This window comes from Natator depressus, chromosome 2 (genome assembly GCF_965152275.1).
Source record: "Natator depressus isolate rNatDep1 chromosome 2, rNatDep2.hap1, whole genome shotgun sequence".
Lineage (NCBI taxonomy): Eukaryota > Metazoa > Chordata > Testudines > Cheloniidae > Natator > Natator depressus.
The window spans coordinates 52,964,446-52,983,883 of NC_134235.1; the positions used below are offsets into that span (position 1 = coordinate 52,964,446).

Sequence of the window (19,438 nt, forward strand, 5' to 3'; positions counted from 1 at the left end):
AAAAGAGTGCCCCATCATGTAAGTGTGGCCTGCATTCTTTGTTTCTAGATGTATACATTTACATTTGGCTACACTATAATGCACATTGTTTGCTTGTGCCCAATTTACAAAAGCAATTCAGATCACTCCGTAGCAGCAACCTGTCCTTTTTGTTCCTTTTCCACTCCACCAATTTTTTCAGTCATCTGCAAACTTTATCACTGATTTTATGTTTTCTTCCAGGTCATTAACAAAAATATTAAATAGTGTAGGGCCAAGAACTGATCTCTACGGGACCCCACGAGAAACACACCTGTTCAGTGACGATTCCCTGTTTACAATCACATTTTGAGACTTATCAGTTACTCATCTTTTAATCCATTTAATGTGTGCCATGTTAATTTTATATCATTCTAGTTTTTTAATCAAAGTGTCGTGATACCAAGTGAAATGCCTTACAGATATCTAAGTATATAACATCAACATTATTACCTTAATCAACCAAACCAAATCTCATTAAAAAAATCAAGTTAATTTGATGGAATCTATTTTCCATAAACCCTTTTATCATATTACCCTCCTTTAATTCTTTATTAATCGAGTCCCATATCAGCCACGCCATTATCTTTCCCAGTGTAAGCGGGGGAATAGTCCCGCTCTTGTGGGGAACTTTCCTGGCTTCTGCACTACCCCAGTGAAGTGGGCTAGCGAAATGATCTGAGTCCTCGCTCCCACTTCCTTTACCCAGTGGTCTCCCTGCCCTTGAGGACGCCCCTTCCACTCTCCTGTCTGGCAGAGTCCTCGTAACCCCAACAAGGCTGCGCCCAGGATTCCTGGGGGGGCTCGAACCCCAACCCTGCTGTGGTCACCTAGGACAGGGGCTAGGGTGTCCCCACTCTGGGGTACTCTCTCTGCACTGGGCACTTCTCTGACCCACTGACCATTACATACAAGTTAAAGCAAATGCAAGTTATTTAATCAACAATTAATTTTAAAAAGAATAAGAAAAAATGGGAAAGGTTAAAGGAAACACATCAACCCGCTCTGTGGCAGGGAACATCACAGTGTCTCTGGAATGTCAGGGCAGTTCACAGTCTTTTCCTTGTAAGTCCCAGGCCTTCCTCTCAGGCCCTGGCTGTGCTGCAGGGATGCTGTGGTTTTGGACACTTGCTCTGGTGGTGGCCACACGCTCTCAGGCTCTAAGTGGTAGGACCCTTCTTCCCAGTGTCGCCCCCGCCCTGTCGGGGTTATGATCCAAGCCTGGCCTGCAGAGCCTCTTGGCTGAGGCGTCTCCCTGTGTTGGGCCCGCTGCCCAGGGTCCCCCTCGGTCTCCCCAGCTGCTCACCGCACCCAGCTCCAGACTGCTCCAGCCCCAGCTGCACCACTCTGTCTCTGCACTGCTGCTGCTGCTCTGCCTCCAGCTCCCTGGGCTGCTTCTTTGGCCCCTCTGGCTCTGGTTGCTGCAGCTCTGCTCCCAGCACAGGTCTGCTCTCTCTGGGCTGCTTTTCTGGTCCCTCTGGATCTGACACAGCTCTGCTCCCCAGCTTAGCTTGGGCCCCTGCTTTCTCCTTAGCTCGGCCCCACTCTGTCTGACCCAGGCAATTCCAGCTCACATGGAGGACAGGACCTCCCTGGCCTCCTGACTCCCTGATTAGCCTGCCCACCCTGTAAATCAGGCTGACCTGGAGCATTGGCCTCTCCCCATTGTTCCTGGGGACTGTCAGTCTCAGGGTCCTGATTCCCCATCGACCCTTCCCCCCTTTTAGTACTGGAAGCAAGCCAACCAAAACACCCCACTGAATGTTAGTAAGGGGGCAACAGTCCCCTTACACCAGCATCTATGTCAAACTGATGGACCTGTCATTACGTGCGTCATCCTATTTACCCTTTTCAATATTGGCACAACATTAGCTTTCTTCCAGTCTTCTGGAACTTCCCCAGTGTTCCAAGACTTACTGAAAATCAACACTGATGGTTCAGTGACCACTTCAGCTAGCTCTTTTAAAATTCTTAGATGCAAGTTATCCAGACCTGCCGATTTAAAAATATCTAACTGTGGTAGCTACTGTTTAACATCCTCCTTAGTTACTATCGGAAAGGAAAGAGTATTATCATAAGACATGAATACATCATCTGTTTTTTCCCCAATACACATCATTTTATCGATAATTCTACCATTTCCATCTAGTAGTGGACCAATACCATTGTCAGGATTATTTTTGTTTCTAATATACTTTAAAAGCTCCCTCTTATTATCCTTAATTTTACTGTCCACAGATTCTTTGTGTCACTTTGCTTCCCTTTTCAATTTTCTACAATTCCTAGCTTCTGCGTTATATTCATTATTATCAACTTCCCCTTTCTTCCATTTAATTCATATATAATTTTTAACAGCTGCCTTTACTTCCCCTCTAAATCAGCTTGATTTTTTAACCAATTATGGTCTTTCCCCTTGATTTTAGGATTGCAGCTTTTTGGGCACCTAGTAAAGTATCCTTAAACAATTCTCAATTATTCACTTTTTTTTCTGATTATATTTTTCCTCCCAACTGATATAATCTAAGGTGGTCATAGCATGATTCATGGGCACTGCTGAAGACATTAAGTATATACCATAGAGAGAAATATTTTGTCTTATTATATACCTGCTTCCATAATCAGAGGTTGGAATTTAACACAAAGCTTCTTCAAATACATGAGCATTTCCCAGCTTTGTTGGATGACACTTGACCTCCCTGTGCCTCAGTTCTTCCATCTGTACAAATAGGGACAATGATGCTTACTTCCTTTGAAAAGAACTTTAAGATCTATAAATGAAAAGTGCTAGAAGAGCCAGGTATTATGATGATGATTAGGTATGCATTGTTTTAAGAGTTGTGATTTCCCCCCCTCCTTTTTATAGTTCTGTCATTTGGATGCTCATTCTGCAAGTATCATCCAAAACTGAATATCCAATTTCTGACTGTAGATCCCAATCCAAATGCATATGAACATGTGTAGAGATATCAAATAATTCAGACCTTTCCCATCCACACAACAAAAAGGAATGGAGATGGTGATACAGAAGTAAATGGTAATTTCAGCAACTGATATGTAGGTGCCTCAGGTTCCATCATTTCAGTTCTCTTCCCCCCTTTTTAAATTTAATTGTTTAGGTAGTTACAAATAATTTGAAAAAAAAAATTAGGCACTTATTTAGCACATAGCCAACTGTTAAAAATTATTAACACTGCAGAAAATTATACATTCTTCAATGAAATATCAGGGCAGATTCTTGTGTATAGTTCCTTCTTCACAACAAATGTAGACAGTACTATTATTTATTTTTATTTCCCTCATTTTTTTTTAAATATAACAATGTAAAATACAACTCTAAAATTACATTTTTAGAAGTCATCCTGCTGCATAAAGATATCCTTTGTATGTGTGTCCAGCAAGTGGACGATCAGTTATTCTTGGCCTTACTTGTTAATGAAAGCATAGTGGTTTCCTCACCAGGTGTTTTCTAGGGCCAAAAACTGGAGCTGCCAGACAAAGGGCAGTCAGAAGTCCCTGCCCCAGTATTAGACAGTTGGGAAGTTTCCAGTTTTAGAGGGAGAAAACAGAGAATGAGTCTTAACATAAATTCACACTTTTAGCTGAAAATGTGATTTAGGGATTATGGCTCAGAGTAGGCTAATTTTGAGAATGGGAAGGATTAAGTCTTTGCTGATGGTAAAAAGGAAAAGGGGAAAGGCTGGCTTTCTCTCGTTTTGGAAAAAAAGTCTGAGGACACTGAAAAAGGGATGGGGAGTCTGGGGCACCTAAAAACAGACTTTTCTCATTCCTAGGAGGAGGAAAGATGTGGCTCTCAGAGCAATTCTGTGTAAAATTAAAAGAAGAACATGTAGAGATGCAAAAAAAAGTTCACCATTTTGGTAACAACTATGAGACTTTAACAAGCTACCTTATAGGCAGAAGTGGGAGAGGAGAAGGTAAAGCAGTGAAAGGAAGAAGAGAAAAGAATTCTCCCCAAGTTGTTTGAATATTATATATTTGTGGATCACATGTTCTGGATGGTACACTTTATTATTGGTTTGGTTGGTGTGTATTGTTTATTGATTTTTTTCTTGGCATGTCTGAATAAGAAGAAATATTGAAAATGAAATCTTCCTTCTCTAGAGTCTGCTTTACCTCCCCACCTATGTGCTGTCAGAGACATCCTGACACCCTGCTACCATAGTGTCATAAATTGACTGGTATAAAAGAGAACCAGAAATGATTTTTTCCCCTCATCCAAAAATTCCATTGCCTTCTTAGAATCATAGAAGATTAGGGTTGGAAGAGACCTCAGGGGGTCATCTAGTCCAACCCCCTGCTCAAAGCAAGACCAACCCCAACTAAATCATCACAGCCAGGGCTTTGTCAAGCCTGGCCTTAAAAACTTCTAAGGATGGAGATTCCACCACCTCCCTAGGTAACCCATTCCAGTGCTTCACCACCCTCCTAGTGAAATAGTTTTTTTCCTAATATCCAACCTAGACCTCCCCAACTGCAACTTGAGACCATTGCTCATTGTTCTGTCATCTGCCACCACTGAGAACAGCCGAGCTCCATCCTCTTTGAAACCCCCCTTCAGGTAGTTGAAGGCTGCTATCAAATCCCCCCTCACTCTTTTCTTCTGTAGACTAAACAAGCCAAGTTCCCTCAGCTTCTCCTCGTAAATCATGTGCTCCAGCCCTCTAATCATTTCCGTTGCCCTCCACTGGACTCTCTCCAATTTGTCCACATCCTTTCTGGAGTGTGGGGCTTAAAACTTGATGCAATATTCCAGATGTGGCCATACATGCCATCATCCACATACAGCTGTGCCTGCAGTCTCTACATAAGACATTGGCAGTAATAGAATTGCTGCTCTCACCTACAGGAGTCCTGATACGGCACAGCTAATTTCCACAGACAATCAAAACAATTCTGTATGGCTAGAAAATGTAGCTGGATTAAGCTAGGGCCCTAAGCAAATAAGCACTAAGTTCCTTCTGACTGGTGTGTAGGGCTTTCAGGTCCTGAAGAGGAGGAAGGAAGGTGGTGAGGGAGGAGAAAGATTATGAATCCTGGTTCAGAGTTAAAGATGGTTGTAGGGAGTTCATTTGTAGGGGGTTTAGAATTTAGTCCTCCATCCTCAAGCCTTCTAGCTGATTCAATATACAATAACTCCTCATTTAACCTCCTCCCGGTTAACACTGTTTTGCTATTAGGTAGCTTACGTATTGCAGAACATACTCCTTTAAAGTCTTGCAATGTTCCCTTTTAATGATGTTTGGTTCCCCCGGCTCTGCCTGCCTGGTGCTCCTGCCGGGAAGCGGGGTCAGGGCACGGGGGCTTGCCCCAATCTGCCTGCTGGGCATTCCAGCCGGGAGTGGGGAGAGCATGAGGGCTTGCCCGGCAGGAGCGCCAGGCAGATGGAACAGGGCAAACCACCACGCCCCAACCCATCTCTCCAGCTGGATCCCTGGGCAGGCAGAATGGGGTAAGCCCCCACGCCCCAACCCCACTCCCTGATAGTAGCCCCAGGCAGTTGGAATGGGGCAGGACCCCGCATCCCGACTCTGCTATGCCCCTGCCTCAACTGAGCTTCACAATCATCATTGGTGAGTACGGTATTAAACAGCTTGTTTAAAATTATTTAAAATGTATACTGTATATGTATATAATGTCTTTTGTCTGGTGAAAAAAGTTTCCCTGGAACCTAACCCTCTCTATTTACATTAATTCTTATGGGGAAATTGGATTCACTTAATATTGTTTTGCTTAAAGTTGCATTTTTCAAGAACATAACTAGGATGTTAAGTGAGGAGTTACTGTAGCTCAGCTTGCAGGCATAGGCTTTGCCCCATTTCCTAGCTTCTGAGCTGGGTACTGCAGTGCTTCAAAGAAAGCACATGGTCGGGCTGAACAGATAGTGTACTTCAGCAACTTCTGGTAAGCTATGTGCGCAGCTCAGGATGCCACACAGCTGCTCTACTAGCAAGGCCTGTCTTAAATACCTTGCCCCGGCAATGCCAAAACTACTCCTCCCACAAAAGCGAAGGACTCACTGTTTCCTGAGCTCCTCAGTTCAGAGGAACCTCTGCTTGGCGAAAGAGGCCTTATGATCCAAAGATTTTTGGATGCATTACATGTTGTCTTTTGAGACTACAAGAGATGGTGCGGCTATCAGATAAGATGAAATGATTCAGCTCGCCTCTAAACAGGTCATACCTTCTTCCATCCTTAGACTATTTTAGTGGTCGGGAACAATCTTACTCAGGGACCAGTATTGGCTGTATCTTGACTTTCTCATTGATGCTGTATGAAATGGTTGGTGGGTAATAACCAAAAGAATATAAAGTCCATACGTGACAAATTCGGAGCTGCTCTGTAATAACTTACGAATACTGTATTTTGGCCTGACTTCAGGCAGCATGACTAAATTAGTCCAATTCAAAAGGAGCCTCTCTTGCAGGGCTACATACGTACAAGCAGTCATATGGCCCAGTAAACTCAGGCAAACGCTTACTGATGTCTTTGGTTGACTGCAAAGGTCTGAGATAAAATGGCACATTGTGGAAAATCTTGCTTGAGGGAGTGGAGAAAGCATACAGATCTAGGACTCTCAACCACAGCCAGTTGAAGAATGACAGGTTGCAGTAGCTGAAGAGCCTCTCTTTTTCTGGAAGTGAGGTCTTTTCTTAGAAGAGTCCAGAGCCTTCTGGTGATAGGAACAAGATGAGTGATGTCTCTGTCTCAAAAAAGGCTGTCCTCTTGGCTTCCTTCTCTGAACTGGGCCCAAAGATGGAAGTGTTGTCTTGGAGTCTTTTAAAGAGTGAAAAGAAAAGGAGTACTTGTGGCACCTTAGAGACTAACAAATTTATTTGAGCATAAGCTTTCGTGAGCTACAGCTCACTTCATTGGATGCATGCTGTAGAAAATACAGGGGGGAGATTTTATATACACAGAGAACATGAAACAATGGGTGTTACCATACACACTGTAACGAGAGTGATCAGGTAAGGTGAGCTAGTACCAGCAGGAGAGAAAAAAAACCTTTTGTAGTGATAATCAAGGTTGGCCATTTCCAGCAGCTGACAAGAACGTCTGAGGAACAGTAGGGGGGGAAATAAACATGGGGAAATAGTTTTTCTTTGTGTAATGACACATCCACTCCCAGTCTCTATTCAAGCCTAATGTAATGGTATCCAGTTTGCAAATTAATTCCAATTCAGCAGTCTCTCATTGGAGTCTGTTTCTGAAGGTTTTTTGTTGAAGAATTGCCACTTTTAGGTCTGTAATCGAGTGACTAGAGAGATTCAAGTGTTCTCCGACTGGTTTTTGAATGTTATAATTCTTGACGTCTGATTTGTGTCCATTTATTCTTTTACGTAGAGACTGTCCGGTTTGGCCAATGTACATGGCAGAGGGGTATTGCTGGCACATGATGGCATATATCACATTGGTAGATGTGCAGGTGAATGAGCCTCTGATAATGTGGCTGATGTGATTAGGCCCCATAATGGTGTCTCCTGAATAGATATGTGGACACAGTTGGCAATGGGCTTTGTTGCAAGAATAGGTTCCTGGGTTAGTGTTTTTGTTGTGTGGTGTGTGGTTGCTGGTGAGTATTTGCTTCAGGTTGGGGGGCTGTCTGTAAGCAAGGACTGACCTGTCTCCCAAGATCTGTGAGAGTGATGGGTCGTCCTTCAGGATAGGTTGTAGATCCTTGATGATGTGCTGGAGAGGTTTTAGTTGGGGCTGAAGGTGACGGCTAGTGGCGTTCTTTTATTTTCTTTGTTGGGCCTGTCCTGTAGTAGGTAACTTCTGGGTACTCTTCTGGCTCTGTCAATCTGTTTCTTCACTTCAGCAGGTGGGTATTGTAGTTGTAAGAACGCTTGAAGAGTGAAGCACATCATCAGTTTTCTAATTAAAGAGGCTGTGTCTTTCAAAAGATCAGTCCACAGTTGAGGACTGAACTTCTTTTGGAGTGTTTTATGACTGTAGACACTGTGGCCTCAGTGGCCATAGATCTTGCAGCTGTGTCTAAAGCATCCAAAGAAGCCTAAAGTGCTGTCTTTGCCACCAGCTGACTTTCTGTCACCATAGCCTTAAATTCATTCTCTGGAGTCCTGGGGCAGCAAACTGAATGACTTTATTCATCTTTAAAATATCATACTTACCCTGGTAATTGTCTATGTGGAACTGTAGATTAGCAGAGTTTCTTCCCCAGTGTTTCTTGGGGTCCTTATCCCTGGGAATGGATTTGACAGGTTCAGGCTTCTTATACTTTTCATGAGCCACTGCCACTACCTGAGTAGGTGAAAAAGTACATGAACCCCTTAGAGGGAGCTTGATACCTCCAGTTTGCCTTCTTAGATATGGATGGAAGGATGTCTGGAGTGTGCTAGAGGTCCTTGGTCAGCACAAGAATACCCTCATTAGTGGGTATTGCTAAATGGCCATCAGCAAGTGCATGAAGAATGTAACTTGTAAGCCCTTTCCCTTTCCTGGATTATTTCAAATGGAATCTGTCAAATATCACCATTCTTTGAAGAAGATCCTGGATGGCTTTAAAATAATCTATTATGGAAGGCACCAGTGGTGTAACTGCTTCATCTGGAATGAAGACTAAATAGCAAATGGAACAGGCTGATCTTCCTATTCCTCCATGAGAACTTACTCATCAATCCAGTGGGCATGACTTAATTCGTAATTCTGTTGTGGTGACTCTACCATCTTGGAAGGTCCTGAAGAAGGAGAAACCTTTTTTGGGATCTGGTTCCTGAAGAATAAAGATAAGAAAAATGGTTCTGAAGGTTCCAGGCAGGCCAGTATGGCCAAGATAAAGGAAAGGCATATGGTACCATGAAGGTGAAATCCCAGAAGCTTGTGAACTCTCAGAAGCAAGCCTTCCACAGTGAGAGGAGCTGCTCCCAACATCTCTCTGAAGAATTGGAGTACAGTAACTCTGTACCAAAGGTGGTGGTACAGATGAGGACACTACTTAGTGCACTAGAACCAAAACTGATGTTTTCTGTCACTGGACAATATCAAAGATTCCAAAACTAACTGTACCAGTGACATCAGAACCTAGGTGGATGCATCAGTTGCTGAAGTGCAGTACCAGAGCTGGGAGGTGAGAGTCAGGTGAGAGACACCAAGGCTCACAGTCCTGGTAAGGCTTGACTGGACCTAGCGTGGACAGGTAAGAAAGGTGGATATTTTAGCTCTACTGTGCCAGGACTGTGGATGACGCTCGGTGTTGAGCAGCATCTGTAGAACTTTGGTCCTTTCTGCCTTGGGCAGCAGAGTCACTGGTTGACCTGAGGACTGTTGTGAGGTCTCAGCATGCTTCACAGACACCTGAATCCTGCTAGTGCATGAAGAAATCATAGTTCCTGAAGTAGCCAGTGCACAAACAGAAATTGGCTTAGGAGGAGCAGCAGACTGTTTACAAAAAGGGACCTCTGAGTCAGGTGCACTGCTCATGGATTTCTCCATCAAACACAGTTTCTGATGAAAATCGCACACTCTGTGTACATTTGGAGAAAGATTTACAAATACTTAATTTGTCTGGCACACGAGTTCCTCTAGACAAAAGAGGCACTTAGTTTGCCCATCATTCAATGGTATAGCTGTCTCTCAAGCAGGACAGGTTCTGAAACATGGAGACCTAGACTCAGCCATTAGACAAACCTGCCACACTAAGAAAGCAATGAGGAAGTTGGACACTGTGTTACTCCATCTTGCTGCCACAGGTGTTAAGAAGGATCTGAGTGGCAGTTCGGGCTGCTCTGCCCTTTGTACCCTGGCTGGGGAGCATGCATAGCCCCAACAAACACCACTCGTCAGAAGAGTCCAAGCTCACATGCACAAGATGCACACACCTACAGTGGAATCCGTGTGGACAAATACTTGAACTATTAGCTTTGACAATTTTGCCTCTGTCTCCAGCCAACATACTAAGCTATTTTTGTCCAGGAACAGAAAAGGCTTATCAACATCAAAGAATAAAGTGCAGCACGATTTAAAGGGCACCTTCTCAAGAGAAAGACAGTTATTCAGGGGTAACCACAGGAAAACACAGGCACCCAAATGAGATGTTTGGAGAAGCTAGAACTGTCTAGGTCATCAAAGAATGGAAGGAATCTAGGTGTGATAGACATTTGTCTTGTTTTAAAATCCTTTTTTCTGTAACACTTTGTTCCTACTGATAAGTAAACAATACTTTTAAGATGGCTTTGTGATCACAGTATGCCATTAGTCACAGGTCCTGAAGGGAAGAAACACAGATACCTGAATTCAGTCAGACTTGCAAGGTAAGAACAGTGGAAATAAGGGTACTGTAGCCCAAGTCCTGGTTTATGAGTGGGAGAACTGCAAAATTCCACCCTGCAATAGATAAAGGCACAAGGCCTAACACATAAGGGGGTTCATTCACAGAGACCATAAATGGGACAGAGGAGTAGCTAGCTCCATAACCATGACACCACTGTAACAGAAATTATCTGAACCATGACCAGGACATTTCTCACCAATGGTCTCAGAAGGAATGAGAGGTTGTAGTAGAGCAGGCCTGCCTCATAGTGACCTCTGATACCTGAGCTTGGCTCTGTGGTCCCTGTCTCAATTTCCCCTTCACAGGTTCCCAGGAATAATCCATAAAGGCTTATGTCCACCAACAAAACACCTTCTTGGGCATAGGTTTATTAACATAAAATAAACCTAAAGTCAAGTCTTTTCTGTCCCAGTCTCCCACTGGACACAGCCGTTCCTCCCGAGGTTTGTCTGCCTCCAAGCCTCTCCGCCAATCACAGTTATCAGGCTCTGCTGATTCAGTTTCTCCCCTTGAGGTCGGGGGGTACACAGGCCTCCTTCTTGGGCCTGTGTTTGCTGGACTCTCAGGGGAAAATTCCTACCCATCCCCAGATATGGTGATCAGCTGGACCCTGGGCATTTTGGCAAGACGCACCAGCCAGACACCTGGGAAAAAATTCTCTGTAGTAACTCAGAGCTCTCCCCATCTAATGTCCCGTCCCTAGCAGCTGGGAATTAGCCTGAGCCCCCTCCTTTCCAGCTCACAAAATACTTTAATGTACTTCTTGTATACCCATAACTCTGGCATTTCCTGATTTATAAGTACTTTTATTTGCAACCTTAATGTTCTTTTAAGGTTAGAAAGAAAATATAACAAATGAGTAAAATTTCCTCATCCCGTCCCCAAAAAGATTGCATATACTGTATAATAGTGCAACACTGTAGCACTGGCAAAATTTTGATAATTTGCTCAAGTTTGTTTAGGGAGTTCTATTCATGGTTCTTTATAAGAGACAATGAAGAAATCAACCACAAAGTATTTTTTTTAAAGTCAGTTCTCTTACAAAAGCTAAAATAAACCAATTTTTCTCTCAATATGTTGTATCTTTTATATACACGCACACACTTTATTTCTTTGTCATCTAGCTCTACCCCATTTTGGAATTGCTCCCTGCTGTTAATTAGAGGTGACTACAATTTGATTAATCACAAACATGTGTCATATATCCACAGTATGGAAAACTGCATTCTATGTATTTTCACACAAAACATGCCTGAACTTAATGGAAATAAGCCAAACATTTTTTAACGACTCAAGACCTAATCTTATCACAATGAACAATATGGATATGATCAAAACAAGACACTCTAATCCATTTGAAGTGTTCAAAGTTCACATAAGTATGCACTAATCATGTACAGTATTTCTCAATATAATACAAACAGGATCTCAAATACAAGAATGCATACCATTTGAGCATCATTTCTCTGTTTTTGTCTGACATTCTCCACCTCCTTTTCCATTTCTATGAAGTGCTGTTCAGCCTGACAATCTGCCTTTGCTGGTCCTGCTCTTGGCACTGTTCCTTCAGACTTGGAGAGTTAGCAAACACACGACTAACATTTTTGTACTTCAAATAGGTTTCAGCCTGCAAGATCCTGACCTCTGTGAACCAGATCCAGAAGAACACTTAAGCCCATGCATAACTTTAAGCACATAAGCAGACCCATTTACTTGCATTGGAATTCCAGTTGGAAGCTCATGCTTGAAATTAAGCTTGAAGTTACGAATATACATACAGTCTTTTTATAAGGGGAAATTATACTCATGGACCTACTTGTGCTTAAAGTTAAGCACATGATTAAGTGCTTCACTGGATTGAAGCCAGAGTACTAAGCACTTTACCGAATCACACCCATAGAGAAGAACCACAAATACTTTATGAAAATAAAGTAAGTCTCATTATAAATATTTGCACAAATATCAAAAGAAATGGAAGTACTAACAACAGAAATTCTGTAAAAATTTTCCTCCAGCCATTTCAAAGAGCTTGCTCTAAAGAAACAACAATGGTTTCATTTGCTGGTTCTCAGTAATTTTTTAACGTAGAATTTTTATTATTATTATTATTATTATACAGCCTCCAGTAGTAAGTGAAATATAATTCTAATTAATTTTTCCTACAGCTGTATACAAATCAATAACTGTAAGCATCCCAAAGGAAAAACACACTGCATGGTCCTCCAGGTTCGTAATGAGTGCAAATAAGCTGACCTTTCTCTGACAACTATGAATATTGTTTCACAATTTTACCATTAAAATTGCTGTAATCAGCAGTTCATACAGCAAATATGGAGCCAATAATAGTTGTAAATAACTATTCATTACAGCAAAGCAGAATGCAGAATTACACTCGACTATAGTGAAGAACCTTTATGCTTTCAGGGCCCAATTCAGCCTGACATATTTTGCTGAATGCACAATTTATCTTTTGATAGGCAACATCTTACATCTAAGTAGAATACTGAACTTGTTACAAAAGGAGGATTCCATTCGGAAAATATTTGTTGCTATTTTGTTCTGCACAAAATCATCTTCCCATGATTTAATATAATATATATATATATATTATAATATAATATAATATAATATATTTAAGTGCAAGGTAGAAAACACCATAATCTAACAGCTGTAAATTTAGGCAATTATTAAAAAAAAAAGATGTTTCTATTTTATGGATATCGATTATTGCATTTGAATTTTCCTGATATTTTTGTAAGTTCTTCTTTTGCCATGTTTTGAATTTTTACAAGAACTGAATGTTTGAGCCATTTAAAGCATATTAGATCAAAGAAAATAAACCAAAGAGAATTTCAGCTAATATATACTGTGCATATGACATATGTGGTATTTTTAACTGAGCTAAATAATCTTTACTTGATGACATCTCTTTGAGATCTCTAGTCTCATACTTGTAATTCTTTCATGTTCAGAATGAATCCCTACTACATCTCACTCAATATTGATCTTTAAGGCATTTCTCCCAGTCCTTTTCCCAGTGTGGTCACTGAACAGTATAAAAGTTCAATAGGAAGATCAGCTCCTCATCCACTTTTTGCTGAAGCAATTTGTATTATGGATTTATTTTAGCAGTCTACAATGGCAGTTGGTGTTTTTACTATTTAAATGCTTTCATTATCTGACCTTGCTTGCTTTATCTTTTTTTTTAAGTGCTGTGCATGGGCTTTAAAGTTGATCAATAAATGGGGATTCCTCCACCACATTATGTTGAAATCAATCCCGATTCAGACAATTTGTATTTCACTCGTATAAGGCAATCTGTCTTTCTTAATTTTATATTCAACTTTCTTAAATAGTCTGGGCTTGTCACTGCAAATGTGCACTGCTGGCTATAGTCCCATTGAAATCAATGCCACTTCAACCCATAGTATATATTGCACCTGGGAGTAGGTGTTTGCAGGATTACATCTTATACTAGTGTCAGTTCATGTATTATATGTACTGTTTCAATGGTTTTGTATCATGTTTATACCATATGTATTATGTAGTACTATAAACTAGGGCTGTCGAGCAATTAAAAAAATTAATCGTGATTAATTGCACTGTTAAACCATAATAGAATACCATTTATATAAATATTTTGGATGTTTTCCACATTTTCAAATATATTGATTTCAATTACAAAGTGTACAGTGCTCACTTTATATTTATTTTTATTGGTCCATGTAAAAAGGAAGGCTCCAGGCACCACCCTGCCCCTTTTCAAACCCTGCATTCCCAAGGGGTAAGTCAGCGACCACACTGCCTCTTTTGCAGCAGTTTTCATCTCTTCCCCCACCCCAGCCATAAAGCACTGTTCCCTTCACTTGGCCAGGCCAGCCAACCCCTCCTCCCCGTTAAAGGTGCACGGCAGTCATTTTCATCATCTGAGTCAGATGCCACCAGAAGAAGGTTGATTATTTTTTTGGTGGTGGTGGTGGTTCCAGTTCTGTAGTTTCCACATCAGCATGTTGCTCTTTTAAGACTTCTGAACGCATGCTCCACACCCTGCCGCAATCAGATTTTGGAAGGCACTTCAGATTCTTAAATCTTGGGTTGAGTGTGCTGTAGCTATCCTTAGAAATCTCACATTGGTACCTTATTTGCGTTTTCTCAAATCTGCAGTGCAAGTTTTCTTAAAAGGAACAACATGCTGGGTCATCATCCAAGACTGCTATAACATGAAATCTATGGCAGAATGCAGGTAGAACACCAAGCAGGAGACATACAAATCTCCCACAAGGAGTTCAGTCACAAATGTAATTAATGCATTATTTTTTTAACGAGCATCATCAATGTGGAAGCATGTCCTCTGGAATGGTGGCTAAAGCATGAAGGGGCATATGAATGTTTAGCATATCTGGCATCTAAATACCTTGCAATGCTGGCTACAAAAGTGCCATGCGAACATCTGTTCTCATTTTCAGGTGACATTGTAAATAAGAAGCAGGCAGCATTGTCTCCTGTAAGTGTAAACAAACTTGTTTCTTTTAATAACTGGCTGAACAAGAAGTAGTACTGAGTGGACTTGTGGGCTCTGAAGTTTTACATTGTTTTGTTTTTGAGTGCAGTTGTGCAACAAATAAAATCTACATTTATAAGTTACGCTTTCACGATAAAGAGATTGCACTACGGTACTGGTATGAGATGAATTGAAAAATACTATTTCTTTTGTGTACCATTTTTACAGTGCAAATATTTGTAATAAAAATAATATAAAGTGAGTACTGTACACTTTGTATTCGGTCTGTAATTGAAATCAATATATTTGAAAATGTAGAAAAACATCCTAAATATTTAATAAATTTCAATTGGTATTCTATTGTTTAACAGGGCAATTAAATCTAAGATTAATTGTGATTAATTGACAGCCCTACTGCAAGCTAAAATCCTGTTTTACTGTTCTACAATTTTACTAGTAAGATTAGAAAGTTATTGGGTCATGGCCATATTACTCTTTAATTATAGTTTAACATAACCACCCTCTCCTTCAAAATCCATATTTTATATATATACACACACATACATATATAAAATTTTGTAATTATTGTACAATATACATCAGTTAACACTAATCAGACTTTCAGTTTCTTCTTAGTGAGATAGCTGAAATAACTGAGATGCCTGTCTTCAACTGGCCTTAAACTAGCTAATCGCATCAGGTAACTTCACTTATTACAAATAATTTTCAAATCACAACTCCAAAACTTAATCCCTATAGCTCAGCAAAACACACACATATAGGTATAGTTCACCAACCGTGAACCTTATATAATTAATGCAATTTTAGGCCTCAATCCTGCAAATGCACACAAGTAGCTTTGTTCCCTGAGTAGTTGCATTGGCTTCTACAGAATTACTTTTATGCCTAAGTATTTGCAAGAATCGGGCCCAAAAATGCAATTACGATGAGACACTGTACTCTGTTTGCTATATAATAGCTTTTTCACACATAAGCAAAAACTCACCTGTTGTTTCAGACTTTTTATTTGTTCGATGGCTGATACTGGTTCTAACTGCTGGATGTTGAGAGCTCCATGAAGCTTTTGCTGTTGTGCTGTCTTTGATGCTGTTAACTGTAATGGAAGTTTTTCAAGCATTTCTCTGGATTTGAAAGAAAAACATGTCTACTGCTCTAGGTTAGACTTAAGGACAAACTAAAAAGTTAATAGAGTGAACATTGGGAACTACTTGGGATCTTTATTGCCTCCGTGCACCCAGATGCTACCAAACAAATGTCTTTAATAGTGAGCAAAATGCATACATATAAAACTAATTAATATGAATGTAATTTAAGATAAAACAATGGGCTCAATCCTCAGATGATCGCTTTAGTGATTATATCAGCTGAGACTCTGGCTTGTTTTATATTAAGACAAGTTCCCAAATCAATATGAGCTAGGATATAATGTAGGTGATAATGAACAATCATTAAATACAATAAAGGAAGTAATGACCATCTGGATTTTTGCTGAAAGTCAACAAAAAGTTATTGCATATATCTATATGAGTTGAAGAGGCTTGTGTATATATGTATTGTATATTAATATACTTTCAAATACTACATATTTTGTATAGGGCAAATATACATTAATATTTTTCTGAAATTGATTTCCTTAAGGACTACACAATAAGTATTGCTGTGGTTTATCTAGTTAAGAATTATGTACAGTTAAATATTTTTAAAACAGCTGCTAAATATTTAGGGTGAAATTGTGGCCCTGGTGAAACCACTATTGCTTTTGACAATGACTTCACCAGAATCTCACCCCTAGAAACAAATAATTTCCTCTTGAGAATACATTTTAGATTTTCAGTGTTGTAGTTCCTCCTTTTCCTTTTCAAAATGTAATAGAGAACAAAACAACATTGTGGGAAAAATCATTTTTAACAAATCTTAGCTTTCAGTAAGTAATTTAAGGGGAAAAAATTAAGACAATGCAAAAACACAAAGGAAAACTACTAGAAGCAATTACAAAATAGTTATTGACATATTATTTCTAAAGACTTTCATGATGTGGAAAAAAAGACTTTTTACTTTACAGTACAAGTAGAAAGAAATTTTAGAACAAATCATTGTGCAGAAAGTTATGCATCTCTACAGAGCACAGACCTGAAAGAGACAAGTCCACACTGTTTCCCTCAAGTGGGTAAATGTTAAGAGAGAAGAATCCAAGTTTCATGATGCAGCAGCACAAAAGCTGGAAAGTGAAAATTATGTTGCACCAGAGTCTTGAAAATATGACTGTAAAAGTTAATCAATAAAATGTCTATTTCTGTCTATTCACTGGGGGCGCTGGCTGCATAGCTTCACACAATCGATACTACAAATTATTACGATTTCCAGGTTCCCACTGGACATTCTGAACAAATCTTTCTAGTATAACAGGCTTACATTGTGGGGTTGTTGTTTTTTTTCCCTTTTTATTTATTCTCAATGAACTAAACGTAAATAAAACAATCCTGTGACTTCTTGCAACTCTCAAATATTTCCTACTGATTAGACATTTTACAGGTCTTAAACACCGTGTCCACTAAAATCAGAAAATATTTTGATGATTTCTCACTTCTATTCTGATAAATACCAATGAAAACATTGGACTTTTTTTACTCCTATCCAATCATTTTATCTTTTATCACTTTCTTGAAAAATAACTTTTTAACTTATGTTTTTGCAGCAGGAAAATAAAAATCATTCAGGAATAGACTCTTCCCCCCAACAACAGCTACAGCATAAAGTTAGCCTTAAGACCACTGTGGTGTGAGGCTTTCACCCACCCCTTTATACTGTCTTGCATTTTCTTCATGTTCAGCAAACCAAACTACCCTCTTGCCTTCAAGCCAACTACATTTACCTCAGCAAGTAGGAAGGTAAGCCAATACCAGGACTGTATGACTTTCACAAAGTCAGCTGCAAGAGGATGCTACACTACAACACATGATGTACCTTACACATAGACTGTGCATCACCTCTATGACACCTCAAGCACCAGCAAACCCAGGGGAGAGAGATCCATTGTCCTTTCTCTCTTCCAAGAAACAGATCATAGCATTATCTAATCAGCTATTGACCTGTCCACATGACTCATCTTAAATAAGTAACAAAATTGTATTTTAAAGAGGGACAATAATATTTAAACATGTCTGAATTTCTGTAGTTGGGTTTTTTTAACTTTATTACACTAACCTTGGCATAACTATTAACTATTGAATATAGTTACTTAAAAATAAGCTAGCAAATACAAAAAATACTTCTCCCTCAGCATAATTCTGCAGTAAAGAGTCATAGTACTTTTATAAAGCAATGTCACAACTAAGAAATTAGAATTTAGCTTGAGGGTTAAAAGTGGGAGCAAATAAATCTACCTTAATCTCTCTCTGACTGAAGGTTCATTTCACACATTTTACTGATGTAACTACAAGTTCCAGATACAACTGAACAATATTTTTGACTATAATAATCCAGACTGCAAGCTGTAAGTTAATTTACCAGTTTTTCAAGTTAAAATGCAGTTTTGCTTTGTGTATGTAATTATAATTTTATACTATACATTAAGTGTGTTTCATGTGAGTATTCTAATAATCTTAATTTGGCCTTCTGTTCCACCATTAACAAGCTTCATTTTAGGTAACAAGTTTTGCAAAATTCTTCTATCTGTCGTTTTGTTACACCACCTATTTCAGGGTGCTGCGACCTTTTCCATATCACAACCTCACATTCAGTCCCTCACAACTGCTCCTCTCAGATACGCATCAGATGCCTTTGTTAAATAGGTAACCCCAGGTACTTGAAAGGAAGTGCTACAGAAAGTGGCACAATAGTTTATGAGGTTTGGGCAACTGAGAGTAATCAGTTGAAAATGGGTGAATAAACCCACTTTCGCAAAAGATTTAAGAGATATAAGGAAAGCAGATTTGTGATGTTACCCATCCCAGAGAAGCATTGGTGATACCCTTAGGGATACAATCTACAGATTGAGAACTACTAAGCTATTTTATGTAAAGAAATGAGGGCATTTCTTGTAGATTGTGTTTTTCCATGAAGTGTGCTCCATTTCCAACAGACAAATCAACTTGTAGTATTTGAACTATAAAAAGGTAGAATATTTAAAATGTAAAAAATCACTTACACTGAACATCAAACATTACAGCATTATTGTGTTTAATTATATAAAGGAAAGGGACCATATTTTGATTTTAGAAGCACAGTGCTTATTGCCACTAATCTCAACAACACTGCTATCAGAGAAGTGGATTTTTTGAGATATGCTCTCTTGCTTGCCACATTATCTTAGATAAGAATTTTGGTCTAAAAGTTCAGTCCATTGCTATATTAACAGATTTATTTATTTATTTATATTAGGCTAACCTGTACAAAGTGTTCAACTGTACTCCATGATATTATAAAACAGCTTGCAATGCCTCTCATGTCGAGTTAGTGATTACTCAATGTAACAAAACTTCAGTGAGTGAAACTATTTATAATACAAACAAAAAGCATTCAGCTAAAATGAATCATTTTCACAAAACTCTAGATCCTGAAAAGATGAATAATTAATCAATTTTGAC

At 39.6% G+C, this 19,438-nt stretch overlaps 1 protein-coding gene across 1 annotated transcript in view; it reads right to left on the reverse strand.

Annotated features, from left to right (window-relative positions):
• Positions 1–19,438, reverse strand: part of LOC141981362 (uncharacterized) — a 110,067-nt gene that overhangs the window by 83,141 nt on the left and 7,488 nt on the right. Inside the window, exon 5 of the mRNA XM_074943044.1 lies at positions 15,838–15,973. Within this exon, the coding sequence (XP_074799145.1) occupies positions 15,838–15,973 (136 nt within the window). The remainder of the gene's footprint in view (positions 1–15,837; positions 15,974–19,438) is intronic.